Source organism: Physeter macrocephalus, unplaced genomic scaffold (genome assembly GCF_002837175.3).
Source record: "Physeter macrocephalus isolate SW-GA unplaced genomic scaffold, ASM283717v5 random_511, whole genome shotgun sequence".
Taxonomy (NCBI): Eukaryota; Metazoa; Chordata; class Mammalia; order Artiodactyla; family Physeteridae; genus Physeter; species Physeter macrocephalus.
Window position 1 is genome coordinate 8,009 of NW_021145988.1, and position 17,967 is coordinate 25,975.

A 17,967-nucleotide genomic window follows, 5' to 3' on the forward strand; every position below is an offset into this window, starting at 1 on the left:
TGCGGAGCACAGGCTCCGGACGCGCAGGCTCAGCGGCCATGGCTCACGGGCCCAGCCGCTCCGCGGCATGTGGGATCCTCCCAGACCGGGGCGCGAACCCGGTTCCCCTGCATCGGCAGGCGGACGCGCAACCACTGCGCCACCAGGGAAGCCCTTGTTTGGTTTTTAAATAGCTTTTTTGTTTTTTTATTATAAAGTTCGCCTACGTTCAATGTGAAAAAATGGAGAAAAGCCCAATGAAAAGAAATCAGAAAACTTACTGAGCACCTACTGTGTGCCAGGCACCATAGTAGGTGCTGGAGACAAAGAATCAAGGGAGACCTGCCCCCTGCCGCAGGGTTTCCTCTTTACTGAGGAAAGTTGCAGTGCTGTCCCCTAAGGAGAACTACTATTGAATGCTAGAGTTTTTTCCTGCACAGTTTTTAGAGTTGTAATATTATACATACTTTTCAAATTCTGCTTCGTTCATTTATTATTACAATACTGCATGCTCCCATATCATTGAAAGTTATTGCTCCTAACTCCAGTAATAATCACATCTTTTCAGGTATCACAAGTAACGCAGTTTCCCTGTTGCAGATTATTTCCAGCTATTCACTATAAATAATATTGTAATGAACGTCTTTGTGCATAACATTTTTCTGTCTCTCAGATTATTTCCTTTTGATAGGTTTACAGTTCTTGGGTCAGAGGGTATGAGATGTTTATGGCTCTTGATATACTTTGCCTGGTTGTTTTCTGGAACTATATGCCAATTTAGACATTAATCAGTGTCATTTCAGAGTGCCTGTTTTACTGTAGCTTCACCAGCATTGAGTGTTGGTGTTTTTTGTTTTTGTTTTTTGTTTTGTTTTTTTTCTTTTCTCGGTCCTTCATGTACGAAACATCGTGCTTGTTTTGGACATGGGCTGTGTGTCTCGTCATAGGTGCACTTTCAGGTTTGGCAGTCAAGGTCAGATGTCAGGGTTAATGTACAGTCACCATGTTTGGGGCCTGGGTAAGCGGAGCCCCTCTTGCCACTTATAGTTTCGATCACCCTTTAAAGAGGTTTTCTCCCTTCAGGTATTAAGAGATTCAAGGATCCACCATCTCCGGCTGCTGAACATCTTGGGCTGCCATGCTGTCTTTTTTATGATCCCCACGTGGGTCCTGGTGGACCTCTCGGCTTTCCTGGTCAGCAGCGACCTGGTGAGTTGGCCTGTGTCAAGAACATGCCCTTTTCTTAACTGGTTCCAAAGCAGGCGCTTTGTCAGGGAGTTACGCCTCTGTGTTGACTTTGGGGCATCTGAGGCCTCTGACAGCCAGCCCTTATAGCCCTCAGCTCTTTGATGACTCACACTGCTTGCAGTCGAGTAAGAAGGCTGCCTGTGCAATTCCTTCTCTGTCGTGCTACATCCCAGCTGCTGATAGCTGCTGCATTTGTGCCAGTGCATTCAAGGAAGAAAAAAATGCCAGCACAGGCAACTTTCCCATCCTAACAGTCTGGTTCAGATCTCACTTTGCCTTTTGGAAACTGTGCTTGCACTGCTCGAGTCCTTTCTTGGTGTCACCTCTGTACTTCCATTGGCACCAGATGTATCCATAGCTCTCTGGGCACAGGAAAGAGCATCTTCCCACCACCTACAGGACCAGCCTCCAGAGAATGTGCTAGAAACTAATGCAGGTGACAGTGATAAGAAGGAGGTTCTTCCAGGCCCGAGTTAGGTGGAGTCAATGTTTATTAGGGCTTAATGAGGTCTGACTGGATTCTTGACATTGGTCTTTAATCCCTACCACCACCTATGGACGTAGTGGAGGTTATCTCTGGTTTCCAGGTGAGGCAACTGTGGCTCTGTGTTCTAACTTCCCTTCCGTGTTGATTAGCTATAATGTTTCTGTGAAGAACTTTCCATCATCAACCGGAACTAGTTTGTTACCTGGAAGTACAGTACATGAAAAGCAGTTTACTGCTTCTCTTTCCTTCTAGTTACCAGTTTTCAGAGTAAAGAAAACCAGGGAGTGTTAACCAGGGAGTTGAGGGTTTCTTTTGGGTGAAGGAGGGTTCTTTGATTTATTTACTTTTCAGTATCATTGTGAACTTATGTTTCTCAGTTGTACATTTAATTTTTTAAATATTCAGAGTATCCTGTCTGGGCTTATGGAGTCCTTCTTATTGGCTCCCTGCCCTTCTGATAGCACATATCAGCCTTGGGTAACTTTTGGCCCCACAGGATGTCCTTCCTCATCTTGTGCGCCTCCCATCCCAGACCTGCAATCAGCCACTCCTTCAGGGACCCGGGTTGCTTTTAGCAGAGAGAGAGAGTCGTGTTTAGAGATACCATCTCAGTGCCGCGCGTGCTCACTGCTGTTGGGTTGTCATTGTTTTTAAGACTTGGCAGTAAAAAACTAGGAAAGACGTATTTGGTGGCGGAGGGGAGAGTTTATCCTGATTCATTCTAATTCCAATTCAACATTGCATGATTTATCACTGCTTTGATTTTGTGTGTGTGTGTGTCTTTTCTGGTACATTTGGTTTCTCACAACGTTTCTTATTCGCAATATACTACAGAAACTGTTCATACATGATTCTACTGTACACACATATAACTGCTTCAGAGTGAGAATCCCTACCAGACAACTGCAGGTAGCGTACAGAGAAACAGTTAAGATTTCTTTGCAGCTCGGTTTGTCCTTAAAACAGGTTTCGTTACAGATGTACAACTGGAATACTGTGTTCTAAGGGCACTTAAAATAACTGTTTTCACATTGTGCCTCTGTCACCAACTTCTTGTGCATCTGGGTTCCTTCCATTTGTTTTCAACTTCTAGGCAATTTTTTTTTCCTCACTGAATATATCAAACCTTTATATTTCCAAGCCCAAATGATATGACAGGGTTTATTCAAAGAAGTCTAACTTCAGTCCCTGTTGCCTCCCCACTGCCGACCCCCATAAGTAGCCATTTTTATGATCTTGGTTTACCCTCTCAGTGTTTCTTTTCGCAGACACAAGCAAATTTCTATATACAGTCAGCCCTCCATATCCATGGGTTTCAAGTCCCCATATTCAACCAAGGATCAAAATTTTCATCTGAGGTTGGTTGAATCTGCAGATGTGAAACCCACAGATACGGAGGGCCGACTATAAATTGTACTATGCCATTTTATATGAGAGACTTTGAGCATCCTCAGATTGCGGGTTCCTGGGACCAACGCCCCACAGATACTGAGGGCCAAGTGTGTTCATACCTCCCTCCTCCTTACACAAAAAGTGGCTTTTTAGATACTTAGAAAAGAGTGCCTTGCTCTTTTCACTCAATGACATGTCTGAAGATCACTCCATACTGATCTGTAGGTCTTTTTTGTTCCTTTTATTGGCTGCATAGTATTGTCTATAGGTTTGGCATCAGTTCTGTTACACTGTCCTGTTGCAGCTCATTGGGGTCTGTGTGTATACACTCAAACAGGTATACGTAGGCTTTGCTCTGCTCTCTTTTTTTTTTTTGTCTGCTCTCTTTGCTTTGCTTTTCTATTGTATTTTGGACATTTTTCGGTTTTCTTCTAGTTTTTCTCATTGAGGCCATCTATTTTTTACCTTGAATGGGCCCTTGTGCATTTTAACAGCAGCCCTAGGAGCATGCAGTAGTCCACAGTGCTGCCGCCTGAAGGGGGGGTTCCTGTCGGGGCTCCTCCTCTCTGCCCCGTGTCTCCCACAGCAGCCAGGTGAGTTAGCTCTGTTCCAGTGCGGCGCTCCATAGTAGGAGGAAGGAGGCTCAGGTCGGAGAATATCAGCTGGGGCCTGCTACTCGCCATGTTACCAAGAAGCAAAGGCTACAGCGGGTGGTTCCCAGACACGCCCAGCCCTGATGCCAACAGTTCAGCTGAAGCCAGGCACAGATCACCAGACTTGGGAGCAGGAAGCCTAGTTTTAAAGTTTGGACAGGATGTGTAAAACAGGTATTTGAAAACTGGAAAGTAAATGGGAGTAGGCAGGCTGGTAGAGAAAACCAGATTGCAAAGTACCACTGAGCCATCTGTGAGTTTGCCTTTCTTTTGCCTCCTGTGTCTCCAGCCTGGACTCAAGGCAGCCGGAAATGCAGGAGTGGGCCCTGGGGGAGAACAGAGTCAAAAGCCCTCTACGCTGGCTTGCAGACCGGGGAAAGGAGATTCCTGATGTTCAGAGAGAGCAGAGGAAATCCCCCATTTTCTCTGTTTCCTTTGTTCTCTCGCATCCCAGGCCCCCAGCAATCCCATGGTAGTGGCGGCAGCAGGTCCCACAGGCACCTGAGATGCTGAGGGGGGCAGCCTCCCTCTACAGTCACAGGATGGGATTAGCCCCATTGCATTTTTTTTTCTCCCTTCATCCTCCCACTGCTTGGCCCCCGAAAGGAGGTGCAGTTGTGGGAAAGACACAGCAGAATGGATTAATTAATTCCAACTTCTTTCTGACTGGAGGACTGAAAGAGGGAGCCCTCAGAAACCATAAAGTACCAAGGAGACATGGAGAGGAGGAACCCAGAGAAAGCGACCTCATAAAACATGAAATCCTGGGCCCACTCCTGAGCTGCGCACATGGGAATCTGATCCTAGCAGCATACAAAGACAGGATAGACTACTACCTAGGACCAAAAGTGAACACTGGGTAGAGCACACTCAGGACAGAGCTGTGTACCACTGAAAAGGCTTTGAAAACAGAACTGACATTGGAACCACAACTCACAGGAGGCTGCTCAAGCTTGTAGCCTGAACCCAACTGAGTCTGCTAAAACCAAATATCAACATTCCCCACAGGACTTAAATAAGACCTACAGTCTTATAGTATTCTAACTGTCCAGGATATAATCCAAAATTACTTGGCATATGAAGAACCAGGAAAATTTCAGGTCTTGTGGGAAAAGATAATCAACAGATGCCAACACTGGGATGACCCAGATATTGTAATTATTGGACAAAGACTTTAAAGCAATGATATATAATCATGCTCCAAGAATGCTCTTGAAACAAATGGGAAGAACAGAAGATAGATAGAACCAAATGGAAGTTTCAGAATGGAAAAAACAGCTTAAAAACTCACTGGATGGGCTAAGCAGAATGGAGGTGACAGAGGAAAGTCCATAACTTGAAGATAAATCAATAGAAATTATCCAGTTTAAACCGCAGAGAGAAAAAGATGAAAAGACAAAGAAAAAAATCTTTGAAAACAGCCAGAGAAAAATGATGCAGTATTTATAGAACAGCGATTTGGATGACTGCGGGTTTCTCATCAGAAACAATGAAAACCAAAAGTAGAATAACAGTTTTTTTAAAGTACTGACACTAAGGAACTATCAACAGATAATTCTATATCCAGCAAATATAGAATCTTCAAAATCAACAGAACTATAGAAAATCAGCAAGAATAAAGAACTGAATACCACAGTCAACCAACTGGATGTCTCACTGACATTTACAGAATACACTACCCAACAACAGCAGAATAGGCATTCTTTCAAGTGTACATGTGGAACATTCACCAAGATCATATTCTTTGTTACAAAACAAACCTTAACAAAAGGATTGGAAACATGCAAAGTATATTCTCTGATCATGATGAAATCGGAAGTAAATAACAGAAAGGTAATGAGAAAATCTCCGAACACTTGGAAATTAAACAGCACATTTCTAAATAATCCCTGGGCCAAAGAGGAAGTCTCAAGGGAGAAAAAAAAAATTTTTTCAACTGAAGCAAAACTGACCAAAAACAAAAAAGAGAGAGAGAGAGAGAAGACACTACAAATATCAGGAATGAAAGAGGGAATAGCACTGCAGAACTCACAGACCTTAAAACCCTAAGAATACTACTGACAGCTCTACACACATAAATTCAACAACAGATGAAATAGACCAGTTCCTCATAAACCACAAACTATCAAAACGCACCCACTCGAGATGAAGAAGATAACCTGAGTCTTATAGCTATTAAAGAAATTGAATTCATAGTTTAAAACCTTCTAAAAAGAAGTCATCCGGCCCAGATGGTTTTACTGGTAATTTCTACCAAAACACTTAAGGAAAAATAAACACCAGTTCTATACAATCTCCTCCAGAAAACAGAAAAGGAAAGGAACAGTTTTGGCTCATAACAAAACCAAGAAAAAGACCAAAATCCCTCATGAACATGCAGGCAAAAGTCCTTAACAAAGTATTAGAACAAATCAAATGCAGTGATATATAAAAAGCATGCTACACTATGAAAAAGTGGGATTTAAATCAAGAATGCAAGGCTAATTAAATACTTGAAAATCAGTCAGTGTAATCTACTATAATAGTCGAACAAAAATCATTTATTCATACCAACTGATGCAGAAAAGGCATTTGACAAAGTCCAGCATCCAGTCATGAGTTGTAAAAAGTCAACAAACTAGAAATAGAAGGAAACTACCTCAACTTGATCAAGGGCATATATAGTTAACATCATAATGATAAAAGATTGAAGGCTTTTCCCCCTAAATTCAGGAATAAGGTAAAGATGTTTACTTTCAACATGCATATTCCACATCACACTTGACATCATAGCCAGGGCAATAAGACAAGAAAAAGAATAAAGAAATACAGATTTGAAAGGACGAAATAAAATTCTCTCTACCCAACGAAATCTTATTCTTTAGTATTAATTCAACTATAAATCACTATTTAAATTTTAACTTTAATTTTTCTCCTTGTCAAAGGTGTAAATGAAAAAAAAGTTGAGATACTAATCTATCTGTGCGTGTGTGTATACATGGAGATATATACCTATATACATTAAATTTTTTTTATATAGAAAAGCTAATTGGAAAATTTACATACATTGACTGGCAAGAGAACTGGAATAGCCAAAAGAGTTTGAGAGAGAAGAATAAAGTTGGAGGAATCACATTACATAATTTTAAGACTTAATATAAAGGTATGGATATTGGTGGAGAGAGATCGATCAGTGAAGCAGAATAGACAGTTTGAACTTATACTCACAAATATGGGTAACTGATCTTTGATGAAGGTTCAAAGGCAATTCAATGGAGAAAGGATAGTTTCTTTAACAAATGGTGTTGGAACAATTGGACATCCATTAGCAAAAACTGAGCCTTGACTTCAAACTCACACATTATACAAAATTTAATTCATAATGTATTCTAGACCTAAATTTAAGAGCAAAAATGATAACCTTTAGAAGAAAACAGAAGAAAAATCTTCATGACTTGGGATTAGTTCTTAGACATTACACCAAAAGCAAAGTCCATAAAGAAAAAAATTGGTAAATGGGGGCTTCATCAAAATTAAAAAATTTGCTTTCCAATACACTATTAAGTGAAAGAAAGACAAGCTACAGACTGGGAAAAAATATTTGCCAATGAGATACTGACAGAGGACTTGTGTTCAGGATATATAAAGAACTCTCAAAATTCAATAGTAGGAAAACAACTTGCTTAAAAATGGGCAAAAGACTTGAACTTCACCATTGTGATTGTACAGATGGCATGTGAAATACTTTCAACATCATTAGTCATTAGGGAAAAGCAAATTAAAACCAAGATGAGATGCTACTTCGTATCCAGTAGGATGGCTACAATAAAAAGTACTGGCAGTACCATGTTTGTCAAGGCTGGGCCACAACTGGAATTCTCATATATCGTTGGAGCAAGTGCAAAATCATGCAGCCACTCTGGAAAACATTTGGGAGTTTCTTCTGAAGTTAAACATACACTGACCATATGTCCCAGCAGTCTCACTCCTGGGTATTTACTCTACAGAAATGAAACTCACATTCACACAGAAGCCTGTAGATGAATGTTTATAGCAACTCTATTCATGATCACAAAGTATTGGAAACAACCCAAATGTCATTCAGCGGGTGAATGGTTAAGGTAACTTTGGTATGTTTGTACAGCAGAACATTTCTCAGCAATAGCAACTGTCATCCCTTACAACAACTTGACAGGGCGGGGTGGGGGTGGGGGTGGGGGTCAGAGGCATTATGCTGAATGAAAGAAACCTGTCTGAGAAGGTTCCATGCTGTATCATTCCATTTATAGGACAGTCTCCAAAAGATGAACCTATCATGAAGAACATATCAGTGGTTGCTTAGGTTGGGGGAGTGGGTTTGCATAGAGAAGCCCTGGGGAGTGTTATGGGGTGATGGAGCTGTTCTGAATCCTGATTGCAGTGTTGGCTACATGAATCAATATATGTGTGAAAACACATGGAACTATCCACTGGGAGGAAGAAACACTTGACTTTATTGTTATTCAGTTCTTTTAAAAAGCTGGATTGGCTGGGTTCCTTTCCTGGTAGATATCTTTGCAAGCTGGCTGCCTTGTAAAAATAGCTTGGAAGTCCATATGGGTCACCTCAGGGAAGAATTGCTGGGAGAACAGGCCAGCTCACCCTGAAGGCGTGCTGGTGGGCTCACATGCCTTACAGAGGCTATCATCCCAACTAGGGCAACGTTCTGAGCAGGTCACCTACTCAGATCTCCCTCACCTTTAAGAGGACTACGTGATCGTTCCCTATCAGAGGGTGGTAGAGATAGAATCAGGCCGCTGCCCTAAGATTGCTGCAGCTCCCATCCTGGCAGGGCCACTAGACACCACTGTCCTGGGGGGACCCAGCTGCATCCTCCTTTGTCAAAGGCCAGAGCAGCCTGGGGACTGGCCTGGGATCAGCCCAGGCTCTTTGAGGAGTTCTGTGGTCCCGATGTCTGCTAGTTGTGGTTTCCTGACTTCTGGGCCCCCTTCATTAGGGTGGCTTCCTTCTGGTGAGGGTCAAATGGTAACTAAAGTTTTGATGATAGCATCACTTCCTGTTAGTTTGGCTTGGGATTGTTTTAAAGCACTTTCAAAGCTATGATTGCATTTGATCCTCATAGCAGCAGCCTTGTGTGGACTTATCAGGGGTCAATCTTCCCCATTTCATAGATGAAGAAAACAGAGAGGTCGAGCAGCTTGCCCGGGGGTTTCCAGCGATGGGGCAGACCCAGAGCCTCTGACTCCCAGCCTTGCGGGGGGGGCGTGGTCTTCACACACCCAGAGACTGCCTTCCCAGGACCTCCCCATTTTATACATGCATCATGTCTATGGTTTAAATGTCTGTCACCCCCCCCCCAAATTCGTATGTTGAAACCTAAGCCCCAAACATGATGGTGTTAGGAGGTGGGGACTTTTGGAGGTGATTAGGTCATGAGGGTGGAGCCGTCATGAATAGGATTCATGCCCTTATAAAAGAGACCCCAGGGCTTCCCTGATGGCGCAGTGGTTGCGCGTCCGCCTGCCGATGCAGGGGAACCGGGTTCGCGCCCCAGTATGGGAGGATCCCACATGCCGCGGAGCGGCTGGGCCCGTGGGCCATGGCCGCTGAGCCTGCGCGTCCGGAGCCTGTGCTCCGCAACGGGAGAGGCCGCAACAGAGGAAGGCCCGCATACCACAAAAAAAAAAAAAAAAAAAGAGACCCCAGAGAGCTCCCTTGCCACTTCTTCCATGTGAGGACCCAGTGAGAAGGTGCCACCCGGAACCAGGAAAAGGGCTCTCACCAGATGCAGAATCTACTGGCGCCTTGATCTTGAACTTCCAGCCTCCAGAACTGTGAGAAGTAAACATCTGTTGTTTGTAAGCACCCCCAGCCTGTGGTATTTTGTCTTAGCAGCCCAAACAGACTGAGGTGATGTCCAGAAAGCAGACCTCGCTCTGCTAACCCAGAGCCCTGGCCCTCACTGTACAGGGACAAGGGAAGGCTTTGGTTTGTGTCATACTCTGCACCTCTTGGGTAGCTGATGTCCCCCTGAACCTCCGCTTCCTCAGCAGGAAAGGGTGGTGATTATTATTATTGTTGCTCCATGCAGAGTGTCGGGAAGGTCAGAGGTTGTACAGATAAAGCACCTGGTATCACACGATGACCCACCTGGGTCTGTTCCCCAGCGAATGTGTGACCCCGATAAGCCACTGTGTCACCACCCCCGCCAGGGCAAGCATGTGACCACAGTGCTGTTCTCGCTCTCCTGTCTCTGTAGACCTCTGTGTCCCAGTGGCCTTGGACGCTTCTGCTCCTGGCTGTCAGCGGCTTCTGTAACTTTGCCCAGAACGTCATTGCCTTCAGCATCCTCAACCTCATCAGCCCTCTGAGCTACTCGGTCGCCAACGCCACCAAGAGAATCATGGTCATCACGGTGTCCCTGATCCTGCTGCGAAACCCAGTCACCAGCACCAACGTCCTGGGCATGATGACAGCCATCCTGGGAGTCTTTCTGTACAACAAGGTGAGTCTGGGGTGGGGGGAGGCTGTCCCCCAGGACGCCCAGGGAGTCTACCAAGAGTTGCTCGGGGCGGGGAATGGAAGGGGCCTCACCAGGAACCAAGAGGCCCGGGTTCCAGCTGCCAGCTTTGCCACTGACTGGTTTATGGTCTAGGCTCAGCCCCCTCTGCCCGGGGCTTCCTTTTCCTGCGTACATGACCCCAGGCTCTTGCCTCACTCCAGCGTGGCTCTCGGGTCTACTGAGGCTTAATCGGGAATCTCACTCCCTCCTTGCGAAGATTGTTTGTTCCGATGTAAGGCTGTGGGATGGCTGACAGGTAGGGCCGGTCCAATAACAGTTCACTGGCCATGCCCAGCCCCGCTAGGGGTGACACTTGTGTTGGCCTTGAAGGCTGCTTGGCCATGAATCTCGAGCTCCCCTCTGTCCTCTGTGCGTGTCCCGGACAAGGAGCCAATGGTCTCCCTGCTCTCTTGACCTCGCAGACCAAGTATGACGCGAATCAGCAAGCCCGGAAGCACCTCCTCCCCGTCACGACGGGGGACCTGAGCAGTAAGGAGCATCATCGGAGCGCCCTGGAGAAGCCCCACAACGGCATTCTCTTTCCCCAGCACGGGGACTATCAGTACGGCCGCAACAACGTCTTGACAGATCACTTCCAGTACAGCCGGCAGAGCTACCCAAACTCGTACACTTTGAACCGTTACGACGTGTAGAGTCTAGCGACCAGGGCAGGGCATTCTGCCAGTCCTCCCTCTTACCCCCCGGCAGTACCAGAAACTTCTGACAACCAGTGAATGTACAACCCGGCCAAGGGGGGACGGTGCAGAACCATCAGAAGACCCTGGGGTTCCCGGCCCTCTGGGGGCAGCAGGATGCCGTCCCTGCAGTGGGGACCACTGCCCCCGAGCTCCGGTGTTTCATGCCCTTTCTTCCTGGAGTCTGTCTTCTGAGGGCTGCGTCGCCATATGGAAATCTCGTCTGGCTTTTGCCTGTGTGGACTTACTTCCCAAGTCATGTTTTTCAGCGTTCTTGTTCTGTTTTCCAGCTAACAGCCAGGACCCTCTCTGGAAAGGACAGGCCTCGGAGTGGGCAGGAGGTGGTTTGCAGGGAGGGTGGCAAGGAAGGGACCCTAGGGTGGTGCTTGGTGACAGACTAGCCGCTTTAATTCCACTGCTCAGGTAGGCGGAGGACTGGTGCAGCCATGGAGCAGAGGAGTGTAACGGTTACTGAAAACATCTCCAGCCACAAAGATGGACTCAGCTTTCTGAGCAGCCCCATGGCTGTTTGCAGTTCTGGCAAACGTTCCCCAGTGCAAAGCTATTGTAATTAGCATTGAATTCTTAGAGCCTGATTCTGACCCAAAAGTCGGAGGTGGCGTGTGCCCGGATCCAGAGGGAAAGGTGGCCACTGTCTCCTGGGCTCCCTCTTCCCTTGCTGGAGCAGGGCATCTCTCCTCTCGGAGCGGCAAGGAGGGGACACAGGGCTGTGAGAAGGATCATGAGGAAATCATGTCCAGTGTTTCAAGCTCTATTTCTATAATACTTGTTTTGTTTCTTGAGCCTTCACCACTTCTGTGCTGACTTAGTAGGATGTTTGGTGGGGGGATGTTGGCTTTATGAGGATCTTGCATTTTTCTAGGGCAAATTTTGTAGCTGTCTGTGTTTTTATGCCCCCGTCCCCCTTAGGGGACGCAGGATGCATGAGGATCGGCTTATGGTTGGAAAACCCTTTTGTTTTTAAGCATTTAAAACAAGAAAAATTGCTGGTGATGCCTGTCTTGGCACATTTCTGCGTTTAGTAGGAAGGAAGTGTTTTGAAAAGCTGGTCACTAGCTTTTCTAGTGACCAGTCCCTGAAAGTGAGATGAATCAAGAATGTCATCTCGATAGTCTGTGTCATAGATGAGAGCTCAGTGCTCTGATTTCCATTAGCTGTTCTTGTGGTGTTTGCATTAGGATCTGAATCATGTCCCAGTGAAGAGGCAAGCACCAAGCTAGGATTTGGTTTGCCAAATCAGTCTTTGGTCAAGAAAAAGTTTGGGTTTTGGCAAAATCACTCCAGGAAAATTATGTGACCCTAGTGGGTAACCCATGTGCTGAGGTCCAGGTCGGTACACCTGGCATCACGAGAGACTGTGCCCTCTGAAAGGACCACTTGCTTGGCTCTTAGGGTCTTCGCTGATGGCAGCCTTCTTCCTTCAGCCCTGTTCCCAGCCTCTTGGCTTGATCAGCAGATGGGATATCGGGTCACCCTCTACCTCCTGGCATGTGAGACGGTTCTGTTTCACCAGGAAGTACCGCTTGACTCCTGTTTTTGATAATTAGAATTTTGTACTTAGAGGTTACACTTTTGTCAGCTTATGAATGGGCCACAGGGACCCCTTGTGGCCTGTGAGTTCAGTACCACTGCCCTCAAGGAGTCCCTGTTTGTCGTTGTCTTGCTTTTGAATTACTTTGGCCACAAGTTCTGAGACAATGCTGTGTAAAACAGGAAGGGGCCATTCTGAAGGGTGTAATTTGTGAAAAGAACTTGCTGAGTGCCTTCACCAGAGGCAGTAGAGTCTACAGTTGAACCACAATAAATGGGGATAATTTTGCACAGCATAGACATTACCGTAGTTGTCTTTATGATAGGAACTGATTCCTTGAACGTATAATTGAACTCCAAAATCAATTATGCCTCTATGCAGGTTTAACGAAATTTCTGAGGTTGCTGAAATGTGTATATTTGTTTTCCTTTTCCAGTGCAAGATCTGCTGGTGAGGGGAAATATCTGACTGGTTTTATTACGGTTTATACATGAATAAATGGGATATTTAGTTCTGTACATAAATCTACAGTGAGTACATACACTGGAATGAGAGACAATCATATTAGACCAAATCATCAGATCAAAAGACAAAGACAGGGCTTCCCTGGTGGCGCAGTGGTTGCGCGTCCGCCTGCCGAGAGGCCACAGCAGAGGGAGGCCCGCATACCACCAAAAAAAAAAAAAAAAAAAAAGACAAAGACATACTTTTGAGACTTGAAAGTTCAAAGCTGACACTGACCTCTTGAAGGCCAGTTTTCCAGCCACTTGCTGCCCTGGCTCAACCCTCCACCCCACTCTCACATCCACATTTGCAGCTGGGTTCCCCTCACCTCCTCACTGCTGGGGATTGTGACAACTAGTTCACCCATCCGTGGTATGGTCTGCAAAACTAACTCAAGCCCAACTCCTTCGTTTTTCAGAAGGGGAAACTGAGGCTCAGAGGGCATTTTTAAATAGTGTTTGTTCACTATCTTGAGACTCAGTGTGGAATTTTTAAGCACCTTATTTTAATTCATTCGTTATTGGGAAAATCAAACCCCTGTTACAAAGGAGAGAAGCCAAATAGGTTCAAATGAAGAAGCACTTGGAACTTCTGGATTTTACTGTGTATTTTGGCATACATCATGCAACAGGTCCTCTGTTATCACTGGGACATAACCAGACCTGGATACCTTAAGGTCTAACAGCCTTAAGGGCATAGAACATTAAATTATTGAAGAATCTGAACATTGTGAATTCTTTTTTTCAATTGTCACCTTGTTTTCAGGACTTTTCATGCTATAGACTGTTCTGTGGGAATGACACTGTGTATATTCATGGATGGCATTTACCAAAAATAAATGGTGGTCTCCCGGGAATCAAGATTGGTCCCAGTTTGTCAGTGAGGGTCCCTTTCTGAGTGACCCTGTTGTCAGTGTGCCCAGCAACAAAATGTGTAAGAGGCAGAAAGAGCAAACCAACTTGGTTCCCACATTCAGGTGTACTGAAACTTTTTTATCTTTTCTGAGCCAAAATTTAAACATGTGACTTGTGAATTTATGAGCCAGTAGGATAAAACTAGAATCACAGCTTAACAGTTAATGACATGCCTTTATTGAACAGAATAACATGGAAAATACAAGAATGTTGTGAGAGCTGTGCTTACATCTGTATGAGGAACAACAGAGTACCTGCTACATGTGGGCTTTTCACACACAATCCACAAAGGATTACCCTTCACCTTGTGAGGCCCAGAGGGGTTAAGTCATTTGTCCAGGATCACACAGCTACTGAAGTCTGCCTCCAAGCCCATTTCTCCCCATATTACTCAGAAACCACTCCCAACAGAGAATTTCCTTCAATCACAGTTAATGGGTATGAGTTTCTCCTAAAACAATTGCCCACATCCTTTTAATTCATAATCCTTTCGTTCAGTGATAAGTTACTAAGCACCAAAATATATCGCTGAGATATATAAAGGTGCTTGTGAATAGTTTATCTCTGAGAAGATACACAGGAAGCCGGACACAGCAGTTGCCTCTGGAGAGGATATATGCACTTTTTTCAAAACTGGCATATTGTGCCAAGTACAGGAAACAGATACGTAAGCCTCCTACCCTCAGAGCACTCAGCTTAATTTATGGATGTGTGACTAAGGAGCACACAAGTGCTGTGTTGGAGGCGGGCAGAAAATGCTAAAGGAAGTACAGGGTAATTATTCAAGCGACATATGGGAATGTTTTGGCTTGCATTTTCAATTCAGAGTATTTTATTTGCACATTTTATATTATATATGCTGTTTAACTATCAGGACCCAAGAGGCAGGTATTAGTCCTATTTTACAGAAGGAAATGGCAACAGAGAAAGTCAGGCTTGGCCCATGGAACAAGCCTGGAACCCAAGTGTCGTCTGACTCCAAGCCCAGGGCCCTTTGCCCTGCAAAGCAGCCTCAATAAAGTGAGTGGTTTTGTTTTTCCTCACGTTTGTCATACACTCCGAAGAGGAGCTGGTACAATCAAAGGGGATCCTTTCAATTCACTTGCCTCGGCCACACTGCTAAAGTAAGACCCTAAAGGAGCCCTGATGTCCAGATGACCCAAGTCGCTTTGCAGTTGTCTGCTGTGGTTCCAGCAGGGCCTCAAGAGGCTCTGCTGGGGATGGTGTCACTGCCTTATAAGTCAGGCAGGGCCAGGTTTAAGGATGGCCTCATGGCTCAGATACCAGAGCCCGAACCCCTCCTCAGGGATGTCTGCTCCCAGACACTGGACTCCTCCTTTCTTTCCCCAGGGTAGCTCCTTTGTGACCAGAGGTTCCTTTGGTGACATATGATCAGGCCCAAGGAATGCTCATGTCTAGGACAGGACAGGACCTTCTTCTCTGTTCCCACATGACATTCTTCCTGCCATGGCTTCAGCTAGTTGATCACATGGGGTTCAGTTACTGCAGATGAGGTGACAAGCTTTGCTTTACTGAGACCATAGGTCTAGATGGGCCTAGATTTCCTCAGTCAACCCCCTACTTTTTTTAGTAACAACTTTTATAGTGTATATATTTTTATAGTGTATATATTTTTTAAGTTAGGAAAAAATTATTAAAGCCAAAAAATTATACTATACAGATGTCGAAAAGAATGGGATAAAGAACAACTTCCAAAATATATCGCTGAGATATATAAAGGTGCTTGTGAATAGTTTATTTCTGAAAAGATACACAGGAAGCTGGACACAGCAGTTGCCTCTGGAGAGGATGTATGCACTGTTTTCAAAACTGGCATATTGTGCATATTATTTTGTAAACTGCTTTAAAAAAATATGCTAGAAACATGTCCCTGTTACTAAATATTATCCCTTGATTCTGTGTCTGTGTACATGGTATTAGAAGATGTGCTACAATTAACCAACCCCTATTGCTGCACATTAAATACTATTTTAATGGGATAAGTTTGCAGCACACAATGTTGCACATGCTTCTAATCTAGGATAAATTCCTCACAGCACATTTGCAGGACCAAAGTGGGTATGCGTGTGGGTTTTAAATTCTTTCCTTTTTGCTTGTTAGGTGGGCCCCTCAGCAAGTTCATGTCACCAAGGGGTGTGCATTTTACTTGCTTACTTAAGAGTTTTGTTCCCAGGTCCTCGGAGACCATGTCGGTCTGCAGAAGCCTCTACTTCTAGCAACTCTCTCTACAGCTTTCTCCTGACCAACGGATTCTGATTTGGCCCACTGAAAGGAGCCTGGGGGAGGCCTTGTGATGCTTACATATCCATTCTCAAACGGCATTTTAAACACTATGAGATGAATGTATGATAGCAGTAGTCGTGGGTGTACAACCTTTCTGGTGGGCAGTTGAGCAACGTCAGCATTAAAAGTGCAAACCCTTGGACCACAAGATCTATGTATACACTAAAACTTTTAATAGTGGTTTAAAAGTGGAACTAACTCAAGAGACTCCATAGAGTCTGGCTTCAAAAAATTATGGTAAATCCACACCACATTGTCCTATGCAGTCATTAAAAATGACCAGATAGATTTGTAACGTGTTTTGGTTCACAGATCCCGTTAAGAATCTGATAAGTGCTGTTTATCTTCAACTCACAAAAATGAGTGCTATCTCTGAAATCTATCCATGGTGGATCACAAGTTAAAGCTTCCTGATATAGTTCTTTACTGGCATGGAAAAATCACACTATCCAGATTACTGAGCACTATACTAAACAGAACATTCCCTCTGCCTGGACTGTTCACATAGCTGGTTCTGGAGTGGGATCTCAGTGCAAACCTCACTGCCCAAGGGCCTTCTCAGATAACCCTATCAGTGTAGGCACCACCCTCCTCCCTTATCATGGTCTTAGCACCCTTCTGTTTTCCTCAACAACACCTTTGAGATGACATATTTGTTTACTGATCTATGGGGTCTCTTCCTACCCAGACGGTGGGCTGATGAGAGCAAGAGCTTAGGTCTGACTTGTTCATTGTTTCATCCACAAGCACCATCCAACCTGCCTTTCTGTGAACCAAGAATGGTCTTTACAGGTGAACATTTGCAATCAATTGATGACAGGAAAGACTGACTTGCAATCCCCAGAAAAGCACTCCATTCTTCTCTTTAGACCTAAATTATTTAAGCTGTGCGCAACTGCTATATTTTAAATTCCACCAATAAAAAGTGTTCTGGACATTTTTCTCTTTGGTTATATAAGCACTACATAATAGCCTCGATTTTGGCTCTTGGCCAGAAGAGCCTAAAATATTTGCTATCTGGCCCTTTATAGAAAGTTTGCCAGCTTCTGGTCTAAGGCAATATCTGGCGTACAGAAGACAATCCATAAGCGTCAGAAGTTACGTAGCAACACAAAAGAAATGTATCTAAAACACACAGATATACATTTACATAAAATAGAGAGCTATAGCCATCTAAAGTGTTAATGTTAACGGCGAGAGTCACATTACGTGGCAAGTCCACAGTCTACATTTCCCTAATGTTTGCTGCTGCTTGTTAATTTTCCCCACAATTAGCATGCGTTAACTTTACCATCATCGTTTTGGATGCAACGTAAATGCATCTTGCAGGATGGCGCCCTGCTCTCTGGACGCGCAGTGTAGAAGGCCCAGCACCCGCAGGTCCTGGGCGCTCACTCCTTCCCCGCTGCTTGAACGACTGCACAGAAGCCACGCGAGCCCTAAAGAGGCGCACTCAGTCTGAGGCCGGCGGGGGTGAGGGTGGGGTCCGCTCGCCCTAAAGTCTTCCTTATCCAAGTGTTAGATCGAGGGAAAGAAACCGAGCGGGAGTCTCTTTTGAACCTCAATAAGCTCAGTTCCATCCCCGCCAAGCCCGTAGCCTCCCAGTTCTGCTTCTACCTCCGGGCGGGCCCGGGAGCATATGACGGGCGTCGCGGCCCAGGAGCCCAGACGCACCTCACCTCGTATTTTCCTTACCGT

General features: G+C 45.0%; 1 protein-coding gene across 2 annotated transcripts in view; it reads left to right on the plus strand.

The window, feature by feature from the left end:
• Positions 1-13,182, plus strand: part of SLC35E1 (solute carrier family 35 member E1) — a 16,647-nt gene extending 3,465 nt beyond the window's left edge. For both annotated transcript variants that reach the window (XM_007104997.4, XM_055083252.1), the window contains exons 4-6: positions 1,063-1,188; positions 9,998-10,243; positions 10,723-13,182. In XM_007104997.4, coding sequence (XP_007105059.1) covers positions 1,063-1,188; positions 9,998-10,243; positions 10,723-10,953 — 603 coding nt within the window. In that variant the 3' untranslated portion in view covers positions 10,954-13,182. The remainder of the gene's footprint in view (positions 1-1,062; positions 1,189-9,997; positions 10,244-10,722) is intronic.
• The last annotated feature ends 4,785 nt before the right edge of the window (positions 13,183-17,967 follow it).